Here is a 26,783-nt window from a genome sequence, read left to right on the forward strand (position 1 = left end):
ACAGAGAGACAGAGAGACAGAGAGACAGAGAGACAGAGAGACAGGAAGGAGGGAAGAAAGAAAGGAAGGAGGGAAGAAAGAAAGGAAGGAGGGAAGAAAGAAAGGAAGGAGGGAAGAAAGAAAGGAAGGAGGGAAGAAAGAAAGGAAGGAGGGAAGAAAGAAAGGAAGGAGGGAGGGAGGGGAGGGAGGGGAGGGAGGGAGGAAAGAAAGGAAGGAGGGAGGGAGGGGAGGGAGGGGAGGGAGGGAGGAAAGAAAGAAAGAGCGTGAGTTGGTCTTAAGCAGTTTCACAACCAAGCATGCAGTCTCCATGCACTAGTCCTATCCCCACGTTGCTTTCCTGTCTGTCAAAAAAGCTGGATCCACTGTTAGGCAAAGTCAGTAGAAAAATTCCCACTGACTGCAAGAACCATTAGATTCAGCCACGCGTTGCTGCCCATTTTGAACAATGTTTATCCCAAAGCAAGGAGGTGGCTGGTAATACTTTCCAGCTATGCCTTGCAATTTGATCCACAGTTACAAATGAAAAGTGCCGGGTTAGATTTAGGAAAAGTAAAACACATTGACAAGCTGGCCTCACACAGAATATCAAACCAGTCCAAGCTTATGGAAAATCTCAAACATCCTGCACAAACTGGACTACACCAACAGATTTTAAAAGGTTCACTTATGTAGAAAAAGAGCTTGACTTTTAAATGCTGAAGCAGAAGGTAAGAAAAGAAGAAACCTTTTAAAAACACACAGATGTCACACAAATGCAACAAACGCTACCAGTTAAGAATTAAGACATGCAAAGTATTAGAGTAATAAAAAGTGTAAAACATCAACTCACTTAGTCTTCTTCGTAGCTTCCTGTTCTGGTTCTTTCACTGCAAGAAAACAGAAAATTTTACTAAGGCACTAAAGGCACTTTACCACTATACAACTGAGATTCTTCCCTCTGCCAATGCATTCACCACAGCAGGAAATTACAACCAGGGTTCCTTGATTCTAAATACACCCCAGTGGAAATGAGTTATGTCTATAAACCTGAAGTGACCCTTTGTCAGCAGGATTGCTGTAAGGTGGCTCTGGTGGTCTCTGCCCTTTCCCTTGGACCACTCTTGATGCTGGCATTGAGAAAGACAAATTGAGAATGGAAAGATGAATGGAAGTTGGAAGGCAATTCTTTTGGACGAGCATCTAGTGGATTTATATCAGGTGATAATCCAATCTTCTGTTGGCAGCCAGGCTGCGACCCATCAAGGTGTTAGAGGACTGCACATGGGATAATGTGAATTCTCAGCCATGATTTAAATTTTGGCAAAAATAGTTGCAGTCACTTTCTTGTAGTATTTCCCAATTTGATTAATTCCTCAGTACTGGATGGGTACAGATACATATTTTTTGACATTCAAGTCTCATATTCTGCCTTTACAAGGATTAATGAAGAGAATCCAAAGATAGGCAATGAGCCATTAATAGATTAGGACCACAAAACAATTGGGTAACTGTCCCGAGTTCAGAATATTTAGCACACGTGGATAGTAATTCTTATTTGCAGAGATGCAATCATTGCTTGTAGAATAATTCTACCAGAGAATCAAAAGTTGACTTAATCAAGTCTGCCCCTGGGGAGGTGGTTTGATTTCCTCACTACCCTTTCCATTGTAGCACTAGCTGTGAAAAGCAGAAGAATGAAATAATCACCTCTACATTAACCACCTCAGCCTGAACACAACAGAGCTCCAATCTCCTGACTGCACTTATGACTTTTACACAACATTACAGATTCCAGAAAAGGAACTATACTTGACAGCATAATATGAAATTGAAGTTTTATCGCAAAATTACATGACTGGGAATGACCTCCTCCACATCATCAGTTCCAGTCCACAGTACAAATATTCACAATGCAGTAGCATAAGCAGAGGATGGAAAAGTCCCCTGGGAATAAACTGAGAAGATGTGGGTTTATGCTTTTGATTGGTTAAAGCGTTGCAGACTTTTTTATGCCTGCCCAAGATTTTCTACATGCCTGAAATGACCTTAATCCCTCTGGAGCATTAAGTTTGAACCGGAATGTCATAATTCTGGTGATGCACAAGGGGAAAAGAACAATAAATATATATCTGACAATGTCTTTTGGAGTAGAAACGGAAATTTTAAGATTTATCTAGAATGTATTAATATTCAACTCAATCAAGAAAAATGTTCAGTAATGTATGTCCTGAGCTATTTAGCAATTGCAGGAGTTTTACAAAAATATCTTCCTACTGCAGTCTCCTCAAACTTTTTCTTTTTAAAGAGCTCACCAAAATTCTGCCTAATAGATTTGTAATATTATCCAAGATGGGAAATGGAAGAGATGTGTCTGAATCCTTTTACTGTTCTCACCCCAGCTTTTAAAAACATTCATTTTGTTTATATCAGACTACTCACTATGATCAGTGCCAGTGATTTGGGCAAGGATGCGGAAGGAGCGGGACTGAGTGGTGCCTGTCCGGGGATGCCAGTCTTCAGTATCTTCGATCAGTCGCTTCTTGCTGGCGTCGCTGTGGGTGGGTGTGTGGTAAAACTCCGTATAGGTATCCACAATGTGTTTCCGTGGGGGGCTGCATCAAGGAGAGGAGAGAGCAGTGAGCAAAAAGCTTCAGAGACCACCTGGGTGGAAGTAGCTACAAAGCAACAGGCATTACTATGACCTTTCACAGCCTTTAAAGGCAGTTTCTGCGTTTGGATGTAGATGTGCAGTGGTGAGCTCTACTGGCATATCTGAATACAGATTCAGGTTCATTCTGAACCAAAACCAGCTTTAGAATTACTCTAACTTGACTGAAATATTTTTCTTTGTTTCACTGTTAGAACACTTGAAACAGTAAAAGACAGTATTATCAAGACATTTACATGTTTAAACCTTTACCGTTTGGGTGGGTTTTTCCTTGCAGATGACAGAGTAAGTCAGCAAGAGAAAGGTTTCCCAGCATAAGCAGGAAAAGGAGAAAAAGAAAACAAGAAATAAAGTCAAAAAGTTGAAACAGAAGCACAGTTAATTATTCTGTTGAATTATTTTTGTGGGAAAGGGCATAAAATCTGATTGATTAGTGATACTCTTATTCTACTACCAAAACTGCAGCACAGAACTCCCATACTTAACTTAAACTCACAGAGATTTCCCCACATGGATGAGAGGGGAATTTGTTTTGGTAATGCAGGGTAGTCTACGTAGTTTAGACTAGGTATCCCTTGACAAAATTCTTCCCATGGCTGACAGAAGACAAAGCACTAGTTGTGCACAAGGGCCACCCAGTACATGCCAAGTCTTTTGCAATTCGCAAAGCCTGGATCACAACTGTGCCATCCGAAAGTGTAGTCAGTCACGTTCTGGAGCATAACGTAGAGATACTGATGTTTGCTACCCTTGCCCGAAAGTTAAAGAAGCGGGCAATTGTTTCATCTGGAAATTTTCCCCACAGTAACCTACATGCTATTAACAATGCCTGCACTAGCAGCCTTACAAGAATACAGGATTTTACATCTTTGCTTTTAGTAATTGATGAAAAGAACATGTAATGCACTGACCAGTTTAGGGAAAAGGAACAGAAGATTCATACTACATATATATTACTCCTAAATTCTACATTTGCTCTCCGAAAGCATTTATCTTTAAGATCCTTTAAAGGTACATTTATTTTTACATAACTTACGGGAGCTTAAATGTACAAAACTAGTTCTTAAGACATAACATTTCTAATAATAGTTTAAAAAAAACCAAAAAAAACCAAAAAAAATCCAAAAAGTGCCTGACCAAAACTTAAAAAGTAATTTTGACTTTTGCCAGTACTTCTACACTGTATTTTTAATGTCCAAAGTATTTCTAATAAAAAGGTATAAAATACGAATAACAATTATGTAAATTATTAATTGTCAACAAGTAAGAATTAGAATCATTCAAAGGAATGCATAAGTAAATACTTAAGCTTACGAAAGTACTTAATACTTGAAAAAACTATGTGTAAGGTTTCACACAAAATTATAGCAAAAGTCTGAATTTACTGACACACAGTATTGGTGATGTGTGTGTATTACATATCAAGGTTACTAAAAGACAGAGAGGTACAGAAACAAAAACAGTGACATTTCAGGACAGGGTACAAGAAGAGGACAGAAAAATGAAGTAAAGCATCAAAATAGTTAATAGCAAAAATTAAGTCAGAAAATTAAAGCAGTAAGGGTATGGAACTACAAGGAAACGCAATTATCTACATGCAGTTGAGTGCATTCTAGCGACTACCACAGTGAAATAAGTAGTCTTTTGCATTTGTGGAAAGTGGTATTGTAAACAATATATGCCATCAACTTCTCTTGTAGATCCTACTGCTTCCTTTGTCAAGGCTTGAATCTACCGGCAATAACTCATTGAGGCAACAAGGTGGTGCCAGAGACAATGGAAAATTCGATGAGAGGCTCTCCCTCAATTCAGTCTTGAGGCACCGGGAGAAAAGCCAATCCAATAGAACCTCAATTATATTTATTGTCTCTAACATGCACAAATCACAGTATATGTATATCATTCTTATTTTATTGTGTGAATTCATTATCTAGCCCTTTGTTCCACAGTCCTCAAACCATTTTCTGCTTTTATACTGTATTTCACCATTAACTAGTTGTATTACTACATCAATTAGCCATAGGTACACCAAGAATTTATCAATACACACAAACACCACACATGTTTTGCAGAATTAAAAAAAGCTGCAAAATTTAACACAGCGAAAAGCAAGATCACATCATGTCCAAAGCAGATAAAACCATCTACTACACTAAGAATTTACTAAGAAAAGCTGAAGCTGTTTTGCAAAATTTAAATATAAAACTCTGTAAGAGCTATAATTTTGCAAAACAAGAGTACATGCTGGTTATTCCAATGGGAAAAATGACCATAATTCAACTCCAGTGCTGTCGATACTAACTTTGTCACTGTTGTTATCTGCAAGGGAAAAAAAAGGTATTTGATGTGTTAATACATTCTTTGCTTCTTGAAACATTACAAGGAGTTTCCAAATCCAAGCTCTGGTAAAGCCATATCATGTAAGTCACACTTACAGTCACCAAGAGAACCTACAAGGGAAAAATTCAGCCCAGCTGAGCTTAAACTGAGTGAAGTCTGTAGATGTCTTACCTGTTTTAAGCAGCAGGCACACTTTAATGCAAGAGTTGGCAAGAAGGTCTTGATAAAAGTGTAACTGCACACAGTTGAGTACAGTCAAATTCCTTTTTTTCTAAGCTAGGACTAAACAAGTGAAACAAAACTTCCTTCCCTATCCTGAAGTGAAGGCAAAGAGAATATATCCTGAATGTGGTTTGAGGAGCCAGGAGGCAGTGAGGAAATTGAGCACAGCAAGGTGCATGCCTGAAGAACTGCATTTGCTCAGCAGTGCTATCAACAAACAAGATAAAAGTTGCCTCTTTTTTTTTTGAGAAAATTAATAATACGAAGCACAGAAGCAAAACGGAATTTCTTTCAAACTGATCAATTATTCCAAACTTCAGTGTCATTGATTCCATTTTAAAATGGGGAGACTTAAGTATCATTGCAGAAATGCAATTTTTCTAAGTAAAACTAAGTAAGTATTATAGTGGCAGACAATACAGTCTTTGTTTTCCACCTCAGGACCGCAAGACAATTAGACAGCCCAAAAACACTACTCTAAGAAAGAAAATAAAATAAGTTTTCATAGCTTTAAACATTTTTAGGCTTTCCTAAACTAAACCTGCAAGGTTGGTCATGAGACAGGGATTTCTCTACCTGTCAGCTGTGATTCTCTTCTGTCAGTATTATTCATCCCCTAACCAGAAGGCAGGGCACATATAACGGTGCTTGCTTAGACATCCTATCTTGATTGTCAAGTGCTTACTCTATGCCTGCAGCACTTCCTTCCAGGAGTCCTAATTTTGTTGCTATTGTTCATCTTTTCCACCACTAATTGCTGCTTTTGAGTACTCCTTACACAGTATTTGCCAAAGCAGCATTCCTGGAAAGATAAAGACAGTTTGCCAAAGCGTATTCAACAAGTCTACCAGCACCGAGCAAGTCCTTGGGATCTCCCAATTTCATCCCACTTCTATGCAATGTGGAATCCTGCCATCAGCTGTTAAAGGGCTGGAAGTTACCCTGACAACATTGTGATAGAAAAACCATATGGACTGCATTATATGAATCCACAGATGGAAAATATTTGTACTGCAATATAAAGAGAACAGGTATCTGAGTTTCTTTTCCCTATAAGAAGCTCAACTGATACTGCAATTTATTCTGTATTTCAGTTGATGTCGATGTAGGGTTCTCCATACACTTAATATACTGAGACAATATCAGAGGAGAGAGGCACTAGGCCTATTCCTCCAGCCCCTTCCCTTTGAGGAATGGGAAAACTTAACAGCTTTTAGGTTTGAAGCACAGGGTTTATGTCCCTAAGATTGAAGACAAAGCTACAGTTATCTGCCAGACAGTGCTGCTGGGATTGGAGGCCAACTGGCACGGGACTGCTCACGCTCAGCCTCTTCCTCTCTCCGCAGCACAGCAGTGGCCGGGAACCAGCCCCTGGGGCTCCCAAGCCCTGCCCGGGAATTTCTGGGAGAGCCCCAGGTGGCCGCAGCCAAAACAGCGTTGCAAACAGGTCCGAGCGCAAAGGATTGCTGCTGTGCTCATTTTCATTTCCTAATCTTTTCTGTTTTGCTAGTCTAGATGTTACATCAGATATAGTATAAGGCTTTTATGCAGCCTTACAGTTCCTTAAGTCTTAGGTCTCCAATATCCACTTTAACATAAGCAATTATTTGAATATGAAAATGGCACTAGTTTTAAATCTATTGTTGCTTTTTTAAGGTAAAGATAACATTTAAAGTTGAGGTATTTATTTTATAACACTGCAAAAAACCTGCTCAACTCTGACGGCTTTCTTGAATACATCTTAAAAGTTTCTCATTTTAAACACTTCTGTGCAATGAAGTAATGCGACATCTGTCCCTTTTCATCCCTTCTGGGAAACTTTCTCCACCAGTCCTGCTGGGGCCACCTTGATCTTTCAAAACATCTCATTCCCAGCCATTGGCAGCATGAACCGACCCTTCTTGACCTCTCCGCACATTTAAGTGCCTGCTGCTTTCAGTCACTATATCAGGAGTCAAAATACACTATGAGACACGGACATTGAAATTAATACCAGGCTTGTTGTAAGGTCCAAAACATATCATGACACAATTCATTGTGTAAAGCAGTTTGTGATCCTGATTCAATTTAACTGTGACACTATATAAACTGATACAATGCCACTCCTGAGACAAATCACTGCCAAAAGTCTGGCTTTGCCCTTCAAAGCAGCCCTTTTAAGGTGCGAGTCCTTCCTCAGAGATTTGCTTCTGAGGATTAAACAACTTCTCCAAGCAGTGTTTTACTTAGCCCTTAAACAAGCCCAGCTTTTTTCCTGCGAGGAAAGACCCTCACAGCAAAAAATAAAAAAAAATCCCACCTACCCATTTTGCTGTTTACTCTCCCCCCGGTTTTCTCTCAATCCTCGTCGTGGCCCCTCAGCTACATCCTGGGTGCCATCGCCAGCAGAGGCACTTGGGGCATTTTGCACAGCGGGCTGCCGTGGGATATTAACTGCAGGTTTAGCAGCGCTCGGCGCAGGCGATCGCTGCTCAGTGTTAGGCTTGGCGTTAACATGCAGTCCGGGCGCAGCAAACGGGGCTGGGGTGGCAGCCACCAGGGATGAAGCTGCCGCCTGGGCTGGGGTGAAGGCAGAGGACGGTGATGGGATGGAAGTGACTTTGGAGGAGGTTACAGCTCCAAATGGCCTCGGTGTCTTATTGTAAGCCACGCTCGCTGTGGCAGTGACTTTGGGTGCAACAGCAGAGGCAATGGGTACAGGTTTAACTACTTCTGTAGGCTCTCCCTATGTGAGATGAAAAACAAAAAAGAAACACACAAAACCACGCCAAAAGCATGCACATTCCTCAGCTGACATTTTTGTTGTTCTCAGGGGAGGTAACCTGCCGAGCATGAAACGAAGAAGCAGAGAAGCAAGCTTTACTGAGGCTGCAGCCATGAAATGTATGGAAAAAAAAAGAGCCATGCATTTTAGGAAAGGGAATGATCCAAACATGCACAATCAGTATGAAATCCCACAACTCTAACTCCTCTCATCATATCCAAACCAGACACTTCACAAATCAAATTCAAAACAAACTGAAGAACTACTCTGATGCAAAATCCAACAGGTAACTCATATGGAAATTATCAGTGTTTTCTTAATAAAAATCCACATTCCACCTCTCAAATCCAATCCAAGATACACAGTTTCCCCCCCCCAGATGGCACGTGCGTATGTACACACACGCTGTATATACTCATCTGTTGATGTGGCCTTTAAGAGCCCTGGAGCCCATTTATTAGAGGCTAGTGCTTTGGGACTCGGTGAGCTTTTCCAGCTGAATCCCATCGATGTGCCCCAATGTCTTCATGTAACCTTGTCAGATTAAATATCTCAAAAAAATGTGATATTTTTTGTTTGTTTTGGGCTGTTTTGTTAGCTTTTTTTTTTTTGGGAGCTATATTATAGCACAGTGTTTCCCAGACTGTGGTCTTTCAAATCACTGTCAGCAGAACAATAACATGTTATACATTATTTATGGCCACTGGAGAGAATTTTTAATTACATTTTCAGGTTTGCAAACGGCTTTCTTATCAAAATGGGGAGTTTGAAACTATTGCTTGAGAACATAATATTAGAAGAACTGAAGAACAAGTAATTTTCAAGGGCTTTAAGAAAAGTGAGAGGAATTGTTCTTTGAAACTCTAATATTTAGATAAGCTCCTTTCAAATACAAAGGAAGATTTCAGTGCCCACTTTAACCCAAATAACCCTACTACTGTTTCTCTCTTAGGGACAGAGGAAAAAACTTCAGCACTATCTTCCTAAAAATTTGTTCCAAGAGTTAGAAGAACATTTATTCACTTTTTTTTTTTGTGGAAAATCATTTGCCAGGTCTTTCAATTTTTAATTTATTTTTTTTGACAGTGGAGCGGAAAGGAGTCATTCAGATTCAAATGCTGCAATATTCAATGTAACAGAGAAATCAAGCAGGTTATAGTGAAAGGACAGTCTGAATGATAGTGCTCATCAACAACAGGGTTTGACAGATAGGTAACAGTGCCACATGCTACATTTCTTTGTTGTGATAAAGAACATACCTTGGGTACATGAATAAGATCAGGTTTTGTTACAGAAGCCACTCTGGAAGAGAAAAAACATACACATAAATGCAGAAAATAAGTTCTCTGAGCGTTTCCCTCTTCCAACTGATGACATCCACCCACCTCCCTCTAGAAGGAAACAAGAAGTATTCAAGTCAAACCTATGACATTGTTGTTAATACAAGGAAAAGGCAAAAGCACACAGGATGAATTTATCCAGAGACTATGTTAGGAACTCCAGCATTTATTATCAAGTATTATTTGATTTATCAATTCATAGAACCATGTTACCAATTAGGAGACTTCAGTTCCAGTTTGCCTCTTATTTTCCATCCTTTCATAAGAAACTATGCCACCTAACTCAAAAGCTCTGATCAGATAAACAGCATTTTAAAAAGCCTAGAACAGCAACTACTCTTCTGAAAGAGTTAGCAAGTTAAACAATACAGAAGCTTTTAGCACAGTTTTGGTCTCTAAAGTTAAGGTTTATGTCACTTGAAGTCCACAGTAGATGGAAAAAGAATTTGTTACAAAGATTGGGTGCATTGAAACTGCTGCAGGGTGGTGGGAAGGAAAGGAAGTTTGGTAACGGAAAGGATGCAGATGACAGAGAATTGACAGATTGTGTTGTACCTAAAATGAACTGGCAACATGTTACAGGTAAAGCCATCTCAAGTGATTGGGTTGTTTGGGGTTTTTTTTCAGATTTGTGCACACATATGTAAAAAAATACACACACGTATAAAACAAAATAAAACCACCAAAAAAAATGACCACAAAAATCTGGCAGACTAACATTCTGTCTGTAAACACTGCTGCCGATACACTTCAGTCATTTCTTGCTGTTTTGGTAGAAAAGTGGCTTCTTGCCACATTTCATAACATTTCTGGCCATATTTGGTAGCTGCTTGGAAAAACTGCCACACTTAATGATTCAGGACCCAGCAATCATATCCTGCCTGAAATCACACAACCCTGATTTGAGACAAATCTTCAAAACAGAGTTTTGAAGAACTGAAGCTAGGTTCTTATTTTCCTTTTGGAAAATCTGCCAGAGAAGGGAAAGGTTTGTTTAACTGGAGATTAACTAGGAGAGGCTACAACTTAATTAAAACACCTCCATAAAATCACCTGGATGATTCAGCTTTTCTATTTTATACCATGAAAACACAGAGAGCTATATTTGAATTAGGCACACGACCCACTTAACAACTCTTTGTCTTCATGTTTTTTTTAACTAATCACATTCATAACGTTTACTGCTTCTATCAAAGCCATTTGGCCCTCAGGGCTCATCAGATTCCAGCAACAACAATCCTGCTGTGGGTTCAGTAGCTAACTTACGAAAAGGAAGATAGCTGTAATCCACAGGCTGTGTTGGAGGCAGAGAGAAAAAATCCACATTGTATGAGAACACCATCTCCTGCACTTTGCCTTCGCCATTTGTGTGTTGCTGCTGACACACATTATGTCCACATCAACCGTTAATTCTCAACAGAGAGAGGGTTTTGTCTGCACTGAGGAACAGGTCCATTCTACCCTTTCCCACAGAGCGTGCAGCCTATGAGAAGACTGACCTTCTGCCTTTCAAAGCACTGGGGTGCATCATTAATCACTCCTAATTGCACAGTTGTCAATTTGCAGCATCAAGAAGAAAAAACCCCCATGCCAACACATAAAGAAACTTCTCTTTCTTTCTTAAGACCAGAGTTTACATCTCCCTCTGTATCTTAGGTATATGTTTTTAAATAAGGTAGCTTGCAATATTTTATCATAGAATCATAGAATCACCAGGTTGGAAGAGACCTGATCTAACAGTAACAAGCAGAAGGCATTCATTACTCAAGTCAACTGCCATATTTCATGCTTGAGGAAAAAAGCCTTCTCTTTGCTAATGCTGGATCTTGACATTTCAGTCTCATAAGAGAAACATATTTAATTTTTTTTTTGTTTTTACAAAATAACCAAATTCGAATTTACAATGGATGAGAATACTCTGCATTCATCAATACAGTACCAAGCAAGAGTGATTTCAAACAATTGTTTCCAGATTATTTAAAGCCATACTCTTCAAAATTCATTTTGAAATTTGTACAAAAAAGAAGAAAAACGCCAGGGAAGAAAATAGGCTTGGTAACTGAAACGTTTCCAATGTTCTTTTAAAATTGGAGTCAGAGAGCATAACATTACTTTATTCCTCTCAAACATACTTGAAACAGGGACATAAATTTGCGTGTCCCAGACATATTTAAAACAGTTTAACTTGGCCTTGTTGACTTCAGACCATAATCAGACTAAAATCTGTGATTCATCCCACATCGTATAATGAAAATGCTCACCCAGCAAACTGAGCCACCAGGATTTGAATGTGAAAAATGCAAGTTGGTTAGAGAAGACAATACAAAAGGAAATGCATCCTAGGAGCTGAAAAGCAAAACAGGCCCAACACATACATTTAAGAAAACACCTCCTTCAGGGCTATTTCCCTTAGGATTTTGAAAGATACCATCAAATTGCAGAGCAAAAAGCTAATTCAACTGCAGAATCTTCTTAGCTGTTAGCACTTCCCTTGCCACCTAGCAATTAAACAAGCTAGGATTTCATGCTGGTTTGGTCATGTTGAATATATGAATAACTGACAATAAAGGCTTTCAAAATAAGATGACACACTTACCCTCTTACTACTTACTAGAAAAGTAGGATGGCTTGAAGCAGGATGTTTTCTGAATTATTTAGAACTAGTAGTTCAGTATATTAGTTTATGCAATATTTTCAATAACATAGAAAGCAAAGACATAAAAGCTTGGTATAAATGCTTATTATAAACAATGCACACAAAAGACCTTGGCAAATGATTAAAGTTTCAAGCTTCTTGCAAATTGTTATAGACAATAATTGTTATAGACAATGAAAACAGAAGCAGCAGCCATCACTTACTGACAGCCTAATACTGAAAATAAAAATGCACAACAGATTTTGCACAGGCTTCTCCAACTAAGTTGTTTGTTCTTCCAGGAAAAAAAGCTATATTTAGCCTATGTACATAGTTCAGTTCGACCAAACATGATCAAATTTGCTTTCTAAACATACTGCAAGCCATTCCTCTCCAATGAATACTTTTGTGACATTTAATGAAATTCAAAACATTCCAACTTCCAGCACAGCCTTATTAGGAAAATGAATTAGTCTGCTCTTCATTGTAAGCAACATGCCCAGAAAAAAATATTCATTCTTCAAATTATCTTTCTATGCATTTCACTCAGTTAAAAAAAAAAAAGGATACAAGTAATTCAATGAAACCCTGCTGTAAATACTCATTAAAACAACACTATTAAAGATAAAGCTACACTGTTTCATGCTTCTGCAATGAGTACAATTTGATACATCATCTCAAATTTCTGACCATCAATGAAAACACTAATCGCAATAATTAGCACCATAGAAGTAAATTCAAGGCAAACCAAGGAAGTCCCATGTGTCCTGCACGTGTAACTACACAACAGAGACTCATACACTCAGCCAAAAATCCAAACTAAAATCCAAAATATGTTTCAGATTCATCTCTCCTCTGCAATTCATTTAAAGTCCCACCATTCCCAGTTCATCTGCCTCTTAGTAAATGCATTATATTATACACTTAACTTAAAAAGCAGATACCAAACTCAGGAAAAAAAATCCCAAGAAAATTAACTGCACTTATGAGCCCCCCTGAGCACACAATACCAGTATTAACACAGACACTGTGCTTGGGGTTTTTGCATCTCTGTAACTTAAAGGATTGCTCATAAACTCTAGAGTGAGATGTAAAAAGAAGAAGCTGCAAAACCTTCATTGCTGAAACAAAGCCAAGGCTGGAAGATTTTCTGCAAAAGTGTATTTGTTGTTCTGAACTGAACCTTTCTAAGAGGAGGAAGCAAGAAACGAAGAAATTTTTCCCACCCCTCTCATTTTCAAAACGAATTCAATTTTCCTAGCTGATCAATCAGGACAGTTTCTCACAGCAGATACTACGTTTGTGAAAAGCCACTGGTCAGATCTTCCTTCTGAAAACCTGATCTTTTAGCAATTTTGCCATTGTAGTCTGCAGTTTTGTCCATTTGCTTCATCTCATTTCTAGAAAGTAGCCAGTTGACAGGGCAGGAAGCTAAATGCATTTGCTTTCCATAAATTAGCACACTCATGAAAAAAGGTGACACGCAGAAAATGTTTAACATATATAACAAGCCATGACTTTCACTAGGGTTTATCTGAACAAAAACAAATGCAGATGTAATTTAAAGAACAGAAAAATAACCTAATCTAAATATATTTCTTTTTTCCTTAGACCCAAGCCCTTTCTCTGTCAGAGACATAACTAATTCCTTACTAATCTTGCTCTGGCTCACAAAAAAAAAGCAAAAACATTCTTAAGCTTGCTTCTGGTTGCAACCTACACATCATCAGAAATGGTTGCCTTCCATACACTAATACAACATACAGCTACGTTTCCCACAGTTTTATAGAAACACATGCACTGCCACACGCAACACCAGTCGGTAAAACAGCACTTCAGCAGTCTTGCAAGGACAAGCACATGTGATATCAACACTGCAAACCTGCACACATCCCAAGGGATGGCAAAGCAGAGGTAGCAAAATTGCCATTAAGTATTACTCAACGAAAACTGGAATCCGTTGCAGTCATTGCAAAAAAGCAGATTACTTTCTTCTTAATCATAGAATCATAGAATCACCAGGTTGGAAGAGACCCACCGGATCGAGTCCAACCATTCCTATCAAACACTAAACCACGCCCCTCAGCACCTCGTCCACCCATCCTTTTAACACCTCTAGGGAAGGTGACTCAACCACCTCCCTGGGCAGCCTGTTCCAGTGCCCAACGACCCTTTCTGTGAAAAATTTTTTTCTAATGTCCAGCCTAAACCTCCCCTGGCGGAGCTTGAGGCCATTCCCTCTTGTCCTGTACCCTGTCACTTGGGAGAAGAGGCCAGCTCCCTTGTCTCCACAACCTCCTTTCAGGTAGTTATAGAGAGCAATGAGGTCTCCCCTCAGCCTCCTCTTCTCCAAGCTAAACAACCCCAGCTCCCTCAGCCGTTACTCATAAGACTTGTTCTCCAGCCCCCTCACCAGCTTTGTTGCTCTTCTCTGGATTCGCCCCAGAGCCTCAACATCCTTCTTGTGGTGAGGGGCCCAGAACTAGTAATGCTTTCAAGTCTATATTCAAGTCATCATGCTTACTAAGATACCAATAGACTGCTACAGGTGGCTGTCAACATTTTGTTTCTTAAGTCATTCACTTTGTTCTAGTTTATTACGATAGTTTTCATTTAGTTGAAGACACCAAATTATGACAAATATGGGAAGGTTAATTACAATCAAACAATGCAGACATCAGTGCTGACCACCTGCTTAAGAGAACAAATTGCAACTTCCAACCAGAGATAAAAGAGAGATGATGCATAGAGACATTTCAGATACCATTCATCTCCAGGAGTCTTAGTACAAACATCTCATTCTGAGATCTAATTCTTACATTGAGAACATTTTCTTTCTCCTCTTACCCTGCAAAAAAAAAGGCTGTAAACTCATGAGAATTCATGATAAACATTAAAATGCAAAGAGTGTGAGACAGTCGCCTCACCATTAACAAAATACTGAACAGAGTTTCTGTGGATGCTCTATTTGCATGTGAAATCTCAGAAAAAGTTCTCTTCAGTCAGATGAACCACTTTGGACAGCTTATAACTTTTGGGCTTCATGCCCTTTGATAAGGTATATTTAATAGAGTTTGCCAAGAATATCGGTATTTATTTCTTGACAGAATTATACCTCAAGATAATGCTTAACACTTCAATTCATTGTACATAGCCCAGGAATATTAGCTTGTGAGCCACTCCAAACAGATCGTACATTTTCAGTAAGCTTAAAGGGGTAGAATTAACTAATGCACATGTCAACATTTTACATTTGGTATATGCTCATATTGTGCACTTTCCCAGCACGCCAAATTATGATGAAGCATTATGTCAGGTAAAAATCAAGAAAAAATACTTTCTTGCTTTACTGGCTACTCAATAGTTGGCCAAATCAGACATAGGTTCTCACCCCACCTTAGGTTTAAATAAAACTTGAGATTTCACCATTATGTGTTAAAATAAACACTGCTGAGAGAAACAAACTGTCCTCTGCTTTGGTATTCCTACCCACAAAGGATTAGTTGTTTTCAAGACCTCCCAAAGGCAACCACTGCTCATAGTCTCATTCCTGTGGTCTGTGGCAACCCTATTGAATGCATTTGTAAAGTGAGTTTAAGTGCAGACAGATAATACTTTATTCTATTAAAGCAAAACCAAAAATCAAACACAAAGCAAAGGAAAAATACCACAGAATTTATCTCACTTACCTTCTGACTGCCAGAGACTTACGAACATACTTCTCTCTCCCATGAAGGCAGAAAGGTTAGAAATCTGGAGAGCTCATGCATATGGTCAGCACTAAACTAAGGGAGCCACATCTGTCCATATCTAATTATGATTGCCTGGTCAGAGCCCAAAAAGGTAAAGCAACTGCAGCACCAAGTATGGCCTGTGCCTTACAATCCTGTATGGCAGATCACTGCTGGTTGTCCTGGAAAAGTTATAGATCAGCCTAAATACAAGTAACAGCTCAGTGTGTGTAAACGATAGAATCTGGAAGGCAGGAATCCTACCTTGCCACTGCTTAGCTACTCAGAAATGATAGGAAACTTAATGGCTGGTACATAAGACCTCCTTATACATTACCTTCAGCGATGATAGTCATTTCTTAACAAGTTAAGAAATTTATTAACATTTATTAACAAGTTACACCTTGTTATAAATTGTTTCTACTATTTTTCTTTAAGCTTTCCTAAAGCTGCCTTGCCAAGTAACATTATCCACATGAAGAGAAGTGAAAATAACAAGACAAATCATCTACACCCAGGCTTTTAATAAAGCACAATGCATACATTTGATTTTATTTAGAAGCGCTTATTAGATACTAATTCTAACACAGCAAGCGACCTTGTAAAAATAGCCACTTTAATGAAAAGCATAGGTCTAAATGACTTGCAGACCTAGTCAGTCCTCCATAGCTTTATAAAAAATGCTCAACTTCATGCTGACTTTAGTCTGTCCTCAAATCTAAGCTATAATTTAAGAGATTTTACACCAAACACTTCCCCCATCACCACCCTCAATGCTTTCCACAACATAGCGACTAATGTTTAAATCACCCCCTTTGCCTAAAACACAGCACAAATAACTTGAAAGTGCAGTCATATCTATTTTCATTGGAATTCATGAAAAACAGCTCCTCAGTCCCCAAGATAACCTTATTTGGGATTTTTATTTTTTTCCCCTCAAGTGCATGCTTGGGAATGAATGTATATATATTATTTTATTTTTTTTCTCTCAAATGAAGATTCTGGAAATTTAGAGAACCAGTAGTTCATTATATTTTACTTCTTACGGAAGCTAAGCACATTTCTCCTCTATGAAGCAGCTCACTCATCCACGGCTTCAAGAAAAACTGAGAGACATGTAACAGAAGCACAGTTAACCAAATGAGGCAAAAACTGCTTCCAAGGTGTCCAGCAGCAATAACAAAGAACAGCTATGTCCTTCACCAGGTCACCAAGCATGGGAAGAAGTGTCACCCACCCAGATACCAGACGCACTGCCCAGGTTTCTTTGGCCAAATCCTAGCTGCTTCCTCACCTCTCCTGTTTCTTACTGACTTTTGATGATACTGGAGTAACCTAGTACTACAGCTTCTGAATTTTCATCTGTGGTGCTCGGAGTTAGACTTGTCTCAACAGTGTGGTCACACAGAGAGTCTGCTGCAACTGCATAGCTGTCACAAAAATTGCCGTGCCTGGGGCTGGGTCAGAAGAGCCGGGGACATGACAGAAGTCATCAATAAACAAACATGATGCTAAATATGCTAAAAATGATAAACTCTGTTGGTTTTACTAGGATATGCTGTAGACTTAATTCTTTCCAATTAAGGTCAAGAATACCAGTAAGCCTTCGTCTGACTCCTAAGCATGACCCACCACTAAACAAGCACATTTTCTTTCCCATCCAGTCTCTCAGGCTCCTCTTTCCTCTTTCCTATGACACCTCAGCAGTCAGATATGAATAACCACCTTTGAGGTTCACCAGCCGAGGGCCTGGTTGGCAAGCTGGCACAAGGACTACCTCGTGCCTTTCCACAGCTGTGACACTGCAGCCAGCATGCACCTGCACCCGTCTTCATTGCAGCAGGTGTGTTTAGAGTGGCTACCCTAGGCTGTCCCCAAAGGGGACCGAACTACAGGTGGTGGTGATGGCTCTGGACAGTAGCGCTGAAGCACTATAAAGCACATTACAGAATTATTAAGGCATCAATTTAATGAACATGCACTTGCTAGAAGTTGTTAACTTTTCCCCTATAGGTCCTAGCTTTTGTTGCCCTTGTTTATATATTTAAGGTTACTGCCTTAGCAGCATGTATTGCAGATCCACCGTGCTGAGAAATGCTACTTAGGTCTTGACACGCCTGTACACTACAGCTTCAGATATCCAACAACTTCAATTTGAAAGAAGCCTTACAAGGAAACCTTTAACTATAGTATCTAGAAGATCTCAAGTTAGCCTGGCCAAAAGGTCTCACCACACGTTTAAGGGAAACGGAAGTTAAAGAACAACTGCCAAAGTATGAGCTGTAGCTGGAAATTACTTTGTTTACTGCAAAAGCTAAGCAAGAAAGATCAAAAAGCAGTAATGATCTCAAATAGTTAATTCCTGTAGTCTATAAACTGGCCATGGAACCAATTATACTGGAAATCCTAACACTGACTAAGTAAAGCTGCATAAAGCAGAGGGACACAATTTTTCTGGTTTTGCAACAACCATGAAAGAAGGGAAAATTAATAACCTCATCTAACTCAGACTGATCCAGCTAACTAAAATTTTACCTTCCCACAGTCTAGCTTTAGAAAAAGCACCTTTTACCCTTCTCATCTCAAAATGGTTGGGGGACAACATTCACAGCACACTCACAGGATATGAAGCAATTAACTGCTTTTGTGGGCAACTAATCACTGATGCAAAATACATGCAAAACATCTGACAGTCCCAAAACCTGTTGAGATTTTTCACAATGCTGCAAACATTACTTCAGCTGTAAGGCAAGACAAAAGTAGTTAAGTAATGCTTGACAGGCACAATATGTGTTTTTATTGCCTCAAGGGCTTTTGTGGTTCTGTGCCATAGACATGACTTTCTACTGACAATACCCTGGAATTTTTCAAAGACAGTAATTTTTTAAAAACTAGGCAAAAAAACCCCACGTCCAAAACAGGACAGCTGTGGAATTTGCCCATTAGTAGACACTCAACTCTGCCATTACCACTCATCTTAGCATTTGGTGGTGTAACAGACCCTTATTTAGTTAAGCTTGCAATGGTGGCTCTTGCATTTATCTTTGTTTCAGACTTATAGAAAATCCTGTATACCCAAAAACCTGCTTGCTTTTCCCAGTATTACCAAAAATCCCATTTTTCTTATGCTGCTAATGTTTCATGATACTACCACTATCCTTCAGGAAACATTTCTTTTGTAAACAGCCAATCATTAATTAATTCTCATTACACTCTTTCCTAGAGGAAGGTAGTAAAGAGTCCTATCGATGAGTCAGGACACTGCAATTTTGATTCTCAACAGCTGAGAGATAATCTTGCATGGCAAAGGACAGGTTTTATTTAAACAGTGTCTCATTTTTTCCTGTGGGCTGATGCTTAGGAACAGTTTATCTAACAACAGTGGTCAGCTCACATATTTACCTTGTTTTTTTTTTCTCTATTCCTTACATGTCACATTCACAGAGGTGCAAAAGTTACTGTCTATAATAGAGAAACTAAACAGTTACCTGCATAGGTACTAAACACACGCTATTTAGCTAATTCAAGCTAACTTGAACTATTTTCAGCATATGAAGGGCACGGCCCATTCTTAAACCATGTAAGCTTCTTTTAATCCATTTTGAGACAACTGTCCCTTGACAGATCATCACATACCCTTTTATAATTAAAAAATGCTTGCAAGTTAGCATCATAAACCATGCATGTCAGAGAGATGTGCTTTTCAAATGAAAGCAACAGGTGTGGGGCATATTCTCTATTTGAAAAACAGAAGTGTAAATAGAGACAATAACATCACTTGTGGCACCCAAACAATGAGATAATGAATGTTTATGAAGGAAAAAATGACACAGATTACACAGTGGACTAAGGCAGAGTAGATTTGGGCATCATTGGGTCTTGTAAGCTGCCTGTACATTATGAGATAAGGAGCTATAGGGAACCCACAGCAGAGCGAACACAGTGAAACTTATTCTTTTCCTATTCTTAACACTGGGATAACAAAAGCAAGATTAAATCAGTTCTCAAGATAAGATTTTAAATAAATGTCATTAAGTGCAACATACAACCCAGATATACCAAATATAACCCCCCATATTTTCTGAAAAAGGGGAACAAAAGTTTCACATTCAAATATATTCACATACTATTCAGGTAAGAAGAATTGTATTCTAAGAAAGTTCCAACTTTCCAAAATGTAAGGTTTTCCATTTATCTAGACTTGGCCAGGAGCGCAGGAAGCACTGCTGCTCACGCACGACTGCCGAGCGACTGCCAAATCCCAAGGCTACTTCAGGTTCTGGGAAGCAAACCAACAGTGCTTTAGAAACTTTTTGATCAGAAAACTTTTGGACCTGGGTCAAACAGCTATTATTCAAGATCACTGTCTTTCTGGAAGTCTCATTAAACTATTGAATTCAATGACGTTTGACTTAACACTAGCAATGGAGACTTAAAAGCAGCAGCAAGAAAGTTTCGCCTAACATTTGCAGAGAGTCATCGTTTTCTTGACTTTCTGGTATCTTCCTGCTAACAGTTTTCTTCACATAACTGCTGTGGCGCAGCGCCGGGGGGACAGAGGTGGGACAAGGGGAATATTGTTCAGAGTGTCCCAAAGTTCTACAAACAGTATAGTGATGCCAACATCCTTAGGAAGCTGAGGTGCACACAAAGCACATCAGACTCCTACAGCAAAGCTCCTCAGATGCTTCAGGTTCCCCTGCATTTCCTAGTTTGAGACCTTGACATCTTTGCTCTTGGGCTCCTTTGTATGACATAACTTTCTGCAGCTGAATCAGAGGCTGCTCCTTCTGATAGAAAAAAAAAAAATCTAAGTAGAAAACAAGGCACAAGCAGCATGATGACGACAAGGATGACAAGACTGGTTTCCACCATGATGAAAGAAGTTCTTCATCTTTAAGTTTTAGTCCTCAAACACTCACTGGCACAAAACATGCCTCAGCAACAGGCACAGAATAATATTAGCTGTTACTACAAACAATTTTTATAGCTTTGCACTGGCATAACAGATGAGGCTAGAGCATCCCTAGGATTATTGTCTCCATTTTGGTACCATTTTGATAAAGCATAATGATTAAGTCACCTTCAATTTTCTCCCATTTATTTTCCATTAATTTCATTAAAAGCATTTTAATGCTTTTAAATTGAAGTAACAAGTACAAAAGAAATAACCCTGGCTATATGAATAAATGTAAAATGAAGCAATTTGTAGGAAAACAAACACACAAGGAAAGTAATCAACTAATCCACCTCTGTTGTCTCAATCGTGACAAAGTTGTCCTTTACACAGGCAGTAACATTACATGTTTCTTAACAAAAATATACCACTCAAGACACTAAAAATATTTTGTCAACAGGAGCTGAAGTCTCTCAACCTTGGATGCAATCACTTGGGGAGATCATCCTTGAGGATTTCACACCCTCACACCACATAAAATACTGTTCCATTACTAGTTTAAGCTGCTGGAACATACAATTTAAAAGGTCTCATTTTTTTCAGTGCATCAACCATGATAATACTTTCTGACTGTCCATATAGACCAGGCTTTCCCTAACTCAATGACTGTAGCTAGCATAAAATTAGAATGGGCAAAATTTGATAAGCAATTTATTAGCCACTAAGAAAGGAGCAATATTTCTGAGAAAAAAAAAATATTCCTCATCTAAATCTATCATTATCTCTTTTAACAAAAGCCTCGCAGTGCCTAGATTACGGGCTCCACTAAAAAGGGCCAGAGAGTTGTCCTAACGTATGGATGCAGACATCCCCTTACAGTAACAAGCAGCCAAACACATTATAACAAGAAGAGTAATGAAGCTGAAGCAGAGGATTATGTAAGTCTAACAGCAGTGTGTATTCGGCAAATACAGCTAAAGCCTGGGAGGAGGTAGCCCTGCAGCCTATTAGACACCATACACAGAAGCACTATACAACTTTGTTAACGGTCATGTTTGTTTTCAAACACCAAAGTGGAGATCCTCAGGGCAAGATACTGTTTGCTGTGTGAGAATGGGGTTGGATTATTTTTTTAAACCAACTGTGAGTCTGCTTATACCTTTCACTCCCTTGCTAGACTATAATCAAGGACTGATTTCCTCAAATCATTCCCTGTATCCTCAAAAAAACCATACACGTATATCCATGAGTAATAATTGGACCAGACAAATAAATGTACTGTGGGGCATGGAGGAGTTTTATCAGCTGCATTGTTCTAATGCAGCTGTTCACAATTATTGGCATGCATTGTAAGGCACTTCTGATTACCATGTATTTTATCTATATATAAATGAATTATTTTGCCACTCAAAAGTTTGGCATTTAGATGGTATCTGCAAGGCTTCGAAACTATGGTCTATCTGTAATGCTCCAGCTGGCTATTTCAAAGTGTGCCAACAGAATTAAAATGTCACTAAAGATCACGCCACTCTGAGGTATCTGTGTTATTCTAAGAAGTAAAGATAGACTGTGGCCAACTTCACATTGTTTCCTTAAATATTTCACTCAATGATTATGGACATGGCTTAAAATAAATGTGCAAGGTCAATGGCAACAAAATTTACAGGCTAACAAACAAGTCCTTGAAATTTCAAAAAGCTATTGATGCATTACATGGGTCACACCAGGAACGGGTAGAAAAGTTTCACCTCAGATTGTGAATCACCACCTGTCCCATAGGAGAACCTACACACTCTTTCAAAGGCATTAGCAAGAAAACCTGCTATTTGAGAATGCAGTTGGAACAATTTAATTATTTACCTGAAATACAAGAACTTTGAAAGCATTGGCTCACTAACTGCAGAAAATATTTGCTACAAACAGTTATACGCTAATTCAGTCCTGCAAATTATTGTTAAATGGATGCTGTTTTAGTAAAAGATACTGTCCTGATAAGCCACACTGAGAACTCCATAGTCTACTACTTGAAGGCATTTTTTCAGGGGAAAAAAAGTCATGGGTCTCAGCTGCTTCTTACGATGGTTTTTAGGCATTCATTTGACTTGAAGCTAAGAAATACATGATGTGAAACACTGGTCTCCACACTGTAAATTGTGCTTCTTGGGTGTTCTCTTTGGACAAAGATGACAAGCTCAGCTGTCCAGACATCTTTTCTTAATAATGCACTTATGTTAAGCAGACAAAGGCCCAATATTATTTTTCTTGGACCAACTGCTATCTCAGTGAGGAAACATCCACAAACAAGGAGAAAAAATATTTCACTGACCTGTAGAAGGCTTAAGATTTCTACAGCCTCACGCAAGAATAAGAAATCCTTTCTTCACAGTCCTGAAAATCAATCTGTATAGTTAAACAAAGCTTGGGATGTGTAGCATGGTTTGGAAATCAACAAAACAGTGCTGGCCACTGCCTAGTCTCCACGCGTGATATCCCATGGTTGTCTTCACTCCAGCAGCCACATGCATAAAGCTTGGTTTTTTGACAGCTCTCACCAGAGCTGGTCCTTGCCTACCCAAGCATTTCCCCCAGGCTTGACCAGACCCAGAAATGCAGAGAGTACGAAACAATTGTGACTACAAGAGCTCCCTAATCCCACACTGAAAGATTTCCACATCTACCATCACAGAAATCCAATAATCTTCTGGGTCCTGCCCATTTCCACCAGTTTTTCCTTTTGCCTCCCTGCCTGACCATTAACAATCTACAGTGACCTAAAGCAGGGAATAGTATTGGACCATTAATGATGTATGTTGTATCTTCATTTCCACATTTTTACCTAAATAGGTAGTGCCGGAAGTCTGACACATCCTCTTTAGGAAGAGTAATATAAAAACAAAACAACTCCCCAAATAAACAAACAAAAAAAATCCCCACTCAGGCTGACAGACAGACATAAAAGGAAAAATGCTGAAAACATCAGGAGGTAACTTAATGACTTGGTGACTCATCATGAGATGAGTCTTCCCTGGTGTTTAAAAAAAAAACACAAACCCCAACAACAGTAACATGATGCACCATGAGAAGGATTAGAGGAATTCTTAGCATTTTTAAAGAATAAGATCACGTGGGTGAATTTCAAAATGAATACGATTGTGAAAAGTAAATATGCAATGTTTGCAATGACTCCAGCTCATCCTCATACCTCCTTTTGGCCTCACCCACAGTATGCAGCTACTCCTGATATCTCACTTTAACAAGGAGACACACTCTAGTGCTAATATATTGGGAAAAGAAAGGGGAAAAATCCATCTCAGCCCAAAAAAAATACACATTATCAAAATTAAAGGTATGGCTTTAAAATAAAAATTTGCCATAAAATTAAATCCTCAGACAAAGCCACATAGCAAGCCACAACCTTCTCTATATCCCTTTTGCAAAGAAAGAGGAGGAAAACAAAAGGAATAGTTTCACAGTGTCCTTTATTTGGATCTTGATCAAAGATGTGCTGCATCTGCTAATGACTGGCTTACAGCCGAACAGTTCGGGTCCAGCCCTACAAGGTATTATGTTTCTCCAGAAAAGCTGCAAAATGCCTCAGGCTCCACTATCTTTCACAGCAGATAAAGTCCTTCTCATTAAACAAAGAACCCTTTTTTCTCCACACCACGATAAATTCAAAACCTTAAAACTGTATTTTATTCCAAAATGCATTTATTATTTCTAGTATTAAAATAAGCAAACATATAAATTAGGAATCCAACCTTCCTACTAAGGTAAACCTGCCAGATTATACTACCTTATGATTACACGAATTGTAGATCTGATTTTTCTAACCTTACCCCCTTACTCCCCACCTTTGAAAGGATCAACAATAGCATCAAATTTATATATTATTAATTTTAGCACTGACATACTACCGTCACCCACCTCTATGCATTCTGCATAACAGAATCTACAAGCGGCATTTGGTCTTTACTTGCAAAAACTGCATTGTGTGTCATTACAATACTTAACAGCTAATGTAAGGGCTGTTTGTTTTTGTTTAAAAAAAAAAAAGTGACCCATAGATTTTATTCACTAGTTTCAAATATTAGTTCTGAAATGTATTTAGATCCTAAAAAAATCCCTCCTAATGGCTTTTCACCCAGGTGGCTAGGAAGTGCGGGAAGCAATTTGCACTGACATAAGGCATCTAATCCTCTTTTCCCCAGTCTCATTTCCTGTCAAAATACCTACTATAGGATAACTGAGATTTAATATTGATTTTTTTTCTGATTTTTTTTTTTAATGACAGTATTGTTTACCTGTGTTGTTCTGAAACTTGTTTTTGTCCCAAGTACCATGTAAGCCCAAGACATCCCTTAACTGCGCTTGGCCACCTGAATCTAGCAGCCCTCTCACGAGAGGAACTTCAGTCTGCCCTTGCTCCAACTTGTTCAAATCATATTAGGAGCTTTCTGCCCCAGGAAAGTTCCCTTTAGGCAAGTGTAGTAGACACAAAGATCCCACAACCATACTCTCTTTATAATTTAGTTACTGAATGTTGCTCCTGCATAGGCAGCTCCAAGAGATACAACACAAAAACATTACTCCCTTTATTCACTTAACTATCACATTAATGACACGGTCTCTTACGGGTTAACAAGATTCTGTGGAAAACTACTGACTTGTCAAGATATCACCTTCCTTCCAAAAACTGGAACACAGATAACTGGCAACTCTTCTGGCCAGGAGACTCCAAGATCACTTATGACAGAAGGCACACTTACAAATTTCAGTACTTGAGAGGCCTTGGATGGAAAATATTACACATTTTTGTACTTGTAAAACCTGCTATACATTATAGTTAGCACCGTATGTGTATTTTAGCATCTCCATGCATCAGTGGAACTTGTAGGTTGTTCATGTAGAGTGCCATTGCACGTAAAGGAAAAATAATCTGTTAGTGATCGAGAAGCATTAGGTATCTCTGAAGTCACTGTGCTCATTAAAACTTTGGCTTCCTAAACTCTGTAATACATTTTAAGAATGTATTCTACATTCCATTTTTCACATAGAAGCTTAGTAGTTAGAAAGAATATATGGCAGCAGACTAACTACTCTGGGTGTGGCCATTTTCCCTCCAAAAGACATTGAGGGTTAGAAGTCCCCTCTGTCATAATTCATTCCCTTCTGCCAAGATGTTCTCTCTTTCACAGCAGCATTAAGTTATAACTTAATTGCAAACAAATGAGTCAAAAAACCCCAAGCCTCCCAAAACAACTACCACTTTAAAAACCCATTTAGTTTTCCAGTGACAGCTTTATTCCAAACACAAAGAAACATCAAATACCAGCCTCAAAACAGTCTCATCTGCTGACATAAATTCTCTATGAAGATTGTGTCTCTGTGATAACGTCTTGCAAGTATTACCATTTTTAGTTTGGAAGATCTCCTTCTTAGCCACAGACATATAAAAGTAGCTTCCAAAATTGTCAGGGTTTTTAGATTGTTTTGGTTTTTTTTTTTTAACGTTGTAAGGCTTTAAGAGCAATAGTGAAGATCCCAAAATATGAAAGCATACAAATCTGTTATGAATTCAAATGTAAGAGATTGCTAAAATGAATTTTGCAAATGATTTCAGACTCCTCTCAGCTTACAGTCCACAAGAACACTGGAAACAAAGCTAAAGCCTAAACGTGTGCCAAAGTTTTACCAAGCAAACACCACTTTCTTACTATCTTGTTCAATTAAGCCTAAACTGAAAAATAAGCAAGAATAATTTACTCAGTTTACAAAAGAAGTAGATGTCATTAAGTAAAAATCAATCAATCCAGGTTCAATTCTGGTTCAAGCAGGCATAGCACTGTAGGAACAAGAGTTCTGTTTTGATCATCTAAAGCAAATGAACAAACTTGTCCACTTTTTAAGTGGGCAAATTACTACCCAAAGCATTCCTGATATACTTGCAATAGCTTTTTTTCCATCCCTACTCAATTATTGCTACTGGTTTTGTTTTTACAGTCTCATGGAGCAGAAGCAAAGGCAATCTCTCTCACCTTCTATCTTTGCACAAGAGATGGTCCTTCAGTGATATGAGGCAACATTAACATCTCTACGCTGAGGATGTGTCACATAATTTTCATGGTTTTTCCCCTAAGTTCGCTCTTTCTTTTTATTCTTCTGCTAAAAGTTACACTGTCTTTACTTAAAAGCTTCCTCATTCTT

General features: G+C 38.7%; 2 protein-coding genes across 11 annotated transcripts in view; one reads left to right on the forward strand and one right to left on the reverse strand.

Moving 5' to 3' along the window:
- Positions 1 to 26,783, reverse strand: part of PDLIM5 (PDZ and LIM domain 5) — a 128,775-nt gene that overhangs the window by 47,610 nt on the left and 54,382 nt on the right. For 3 of the 10 annotated variants that reach the window (XM_069855601.1, XM_069855602.1, XM_069855609.1), the window contains exons 4-8: positions 9,233 to 9,275; positions 7,513 to 7,934; positions 2,900 to 2,917; positions 2,419 to 2,591; positions 830 to 866 (exon numbers count right to left, since the gene is read on the reverse strand). In XM_069855601.1, coding sequence (XP_069711702.1) covers positions 830 to 866; positions 2,419 to 2,591; positions 2,900 to 2,917; positions 7,513 to 7,934; positions 9,233 to 9,275 — 693 coding nt within the window. Of the gene's footprint in view, positions 1 to 829; positions 867 to 2,389; positions 2,592 to 2,899; positions 2,918 to 4,949; positions 4,967 to 7,512; positions 7,935 to 9,232; positions 9,276 to 26,783 lie in introns of all 10 variants that reach the window. The other 7 variants (XM_069855607.1, XM_069855612.1, XM_069855604.1 and 4 more) reach the window with 5 other exon arrangements.
- HPGDS (hematopoietic prostaglandin D synthase) overlaps positions 1,433 to 26,783 on the forward strand; it is a 210,853-nt gene continuing 185,502 nt past the window's right edge. Inside the window, exon 1 of the mRNA XM_069855619.1 lies at positions 1,433 to 1,437. The gene's annotated coding sequence lies outside the window, so the exon portion shown is untranslated. The remainder of the gene's footprint in view (positions 1,438 to 26,783) is intronic.

The sequence above is a fragment of the Phaenicophaeus curvirostris genome, chromosome 4 (genome assembly GCF_032191515.1).
Source record: "Phaenicophaeus curvirostris isolate KB17595 chromosome 4, BPBGC_Pcur_1.0, whole genome shotgun sequence".
NCBI classification, from domain to species: Eukaryota; Metazoa; Chordata; class Aves; order Cuculiformes; family Cuculidae; genus Phaenicophaeus; species Phaenicophaeus curvirostris.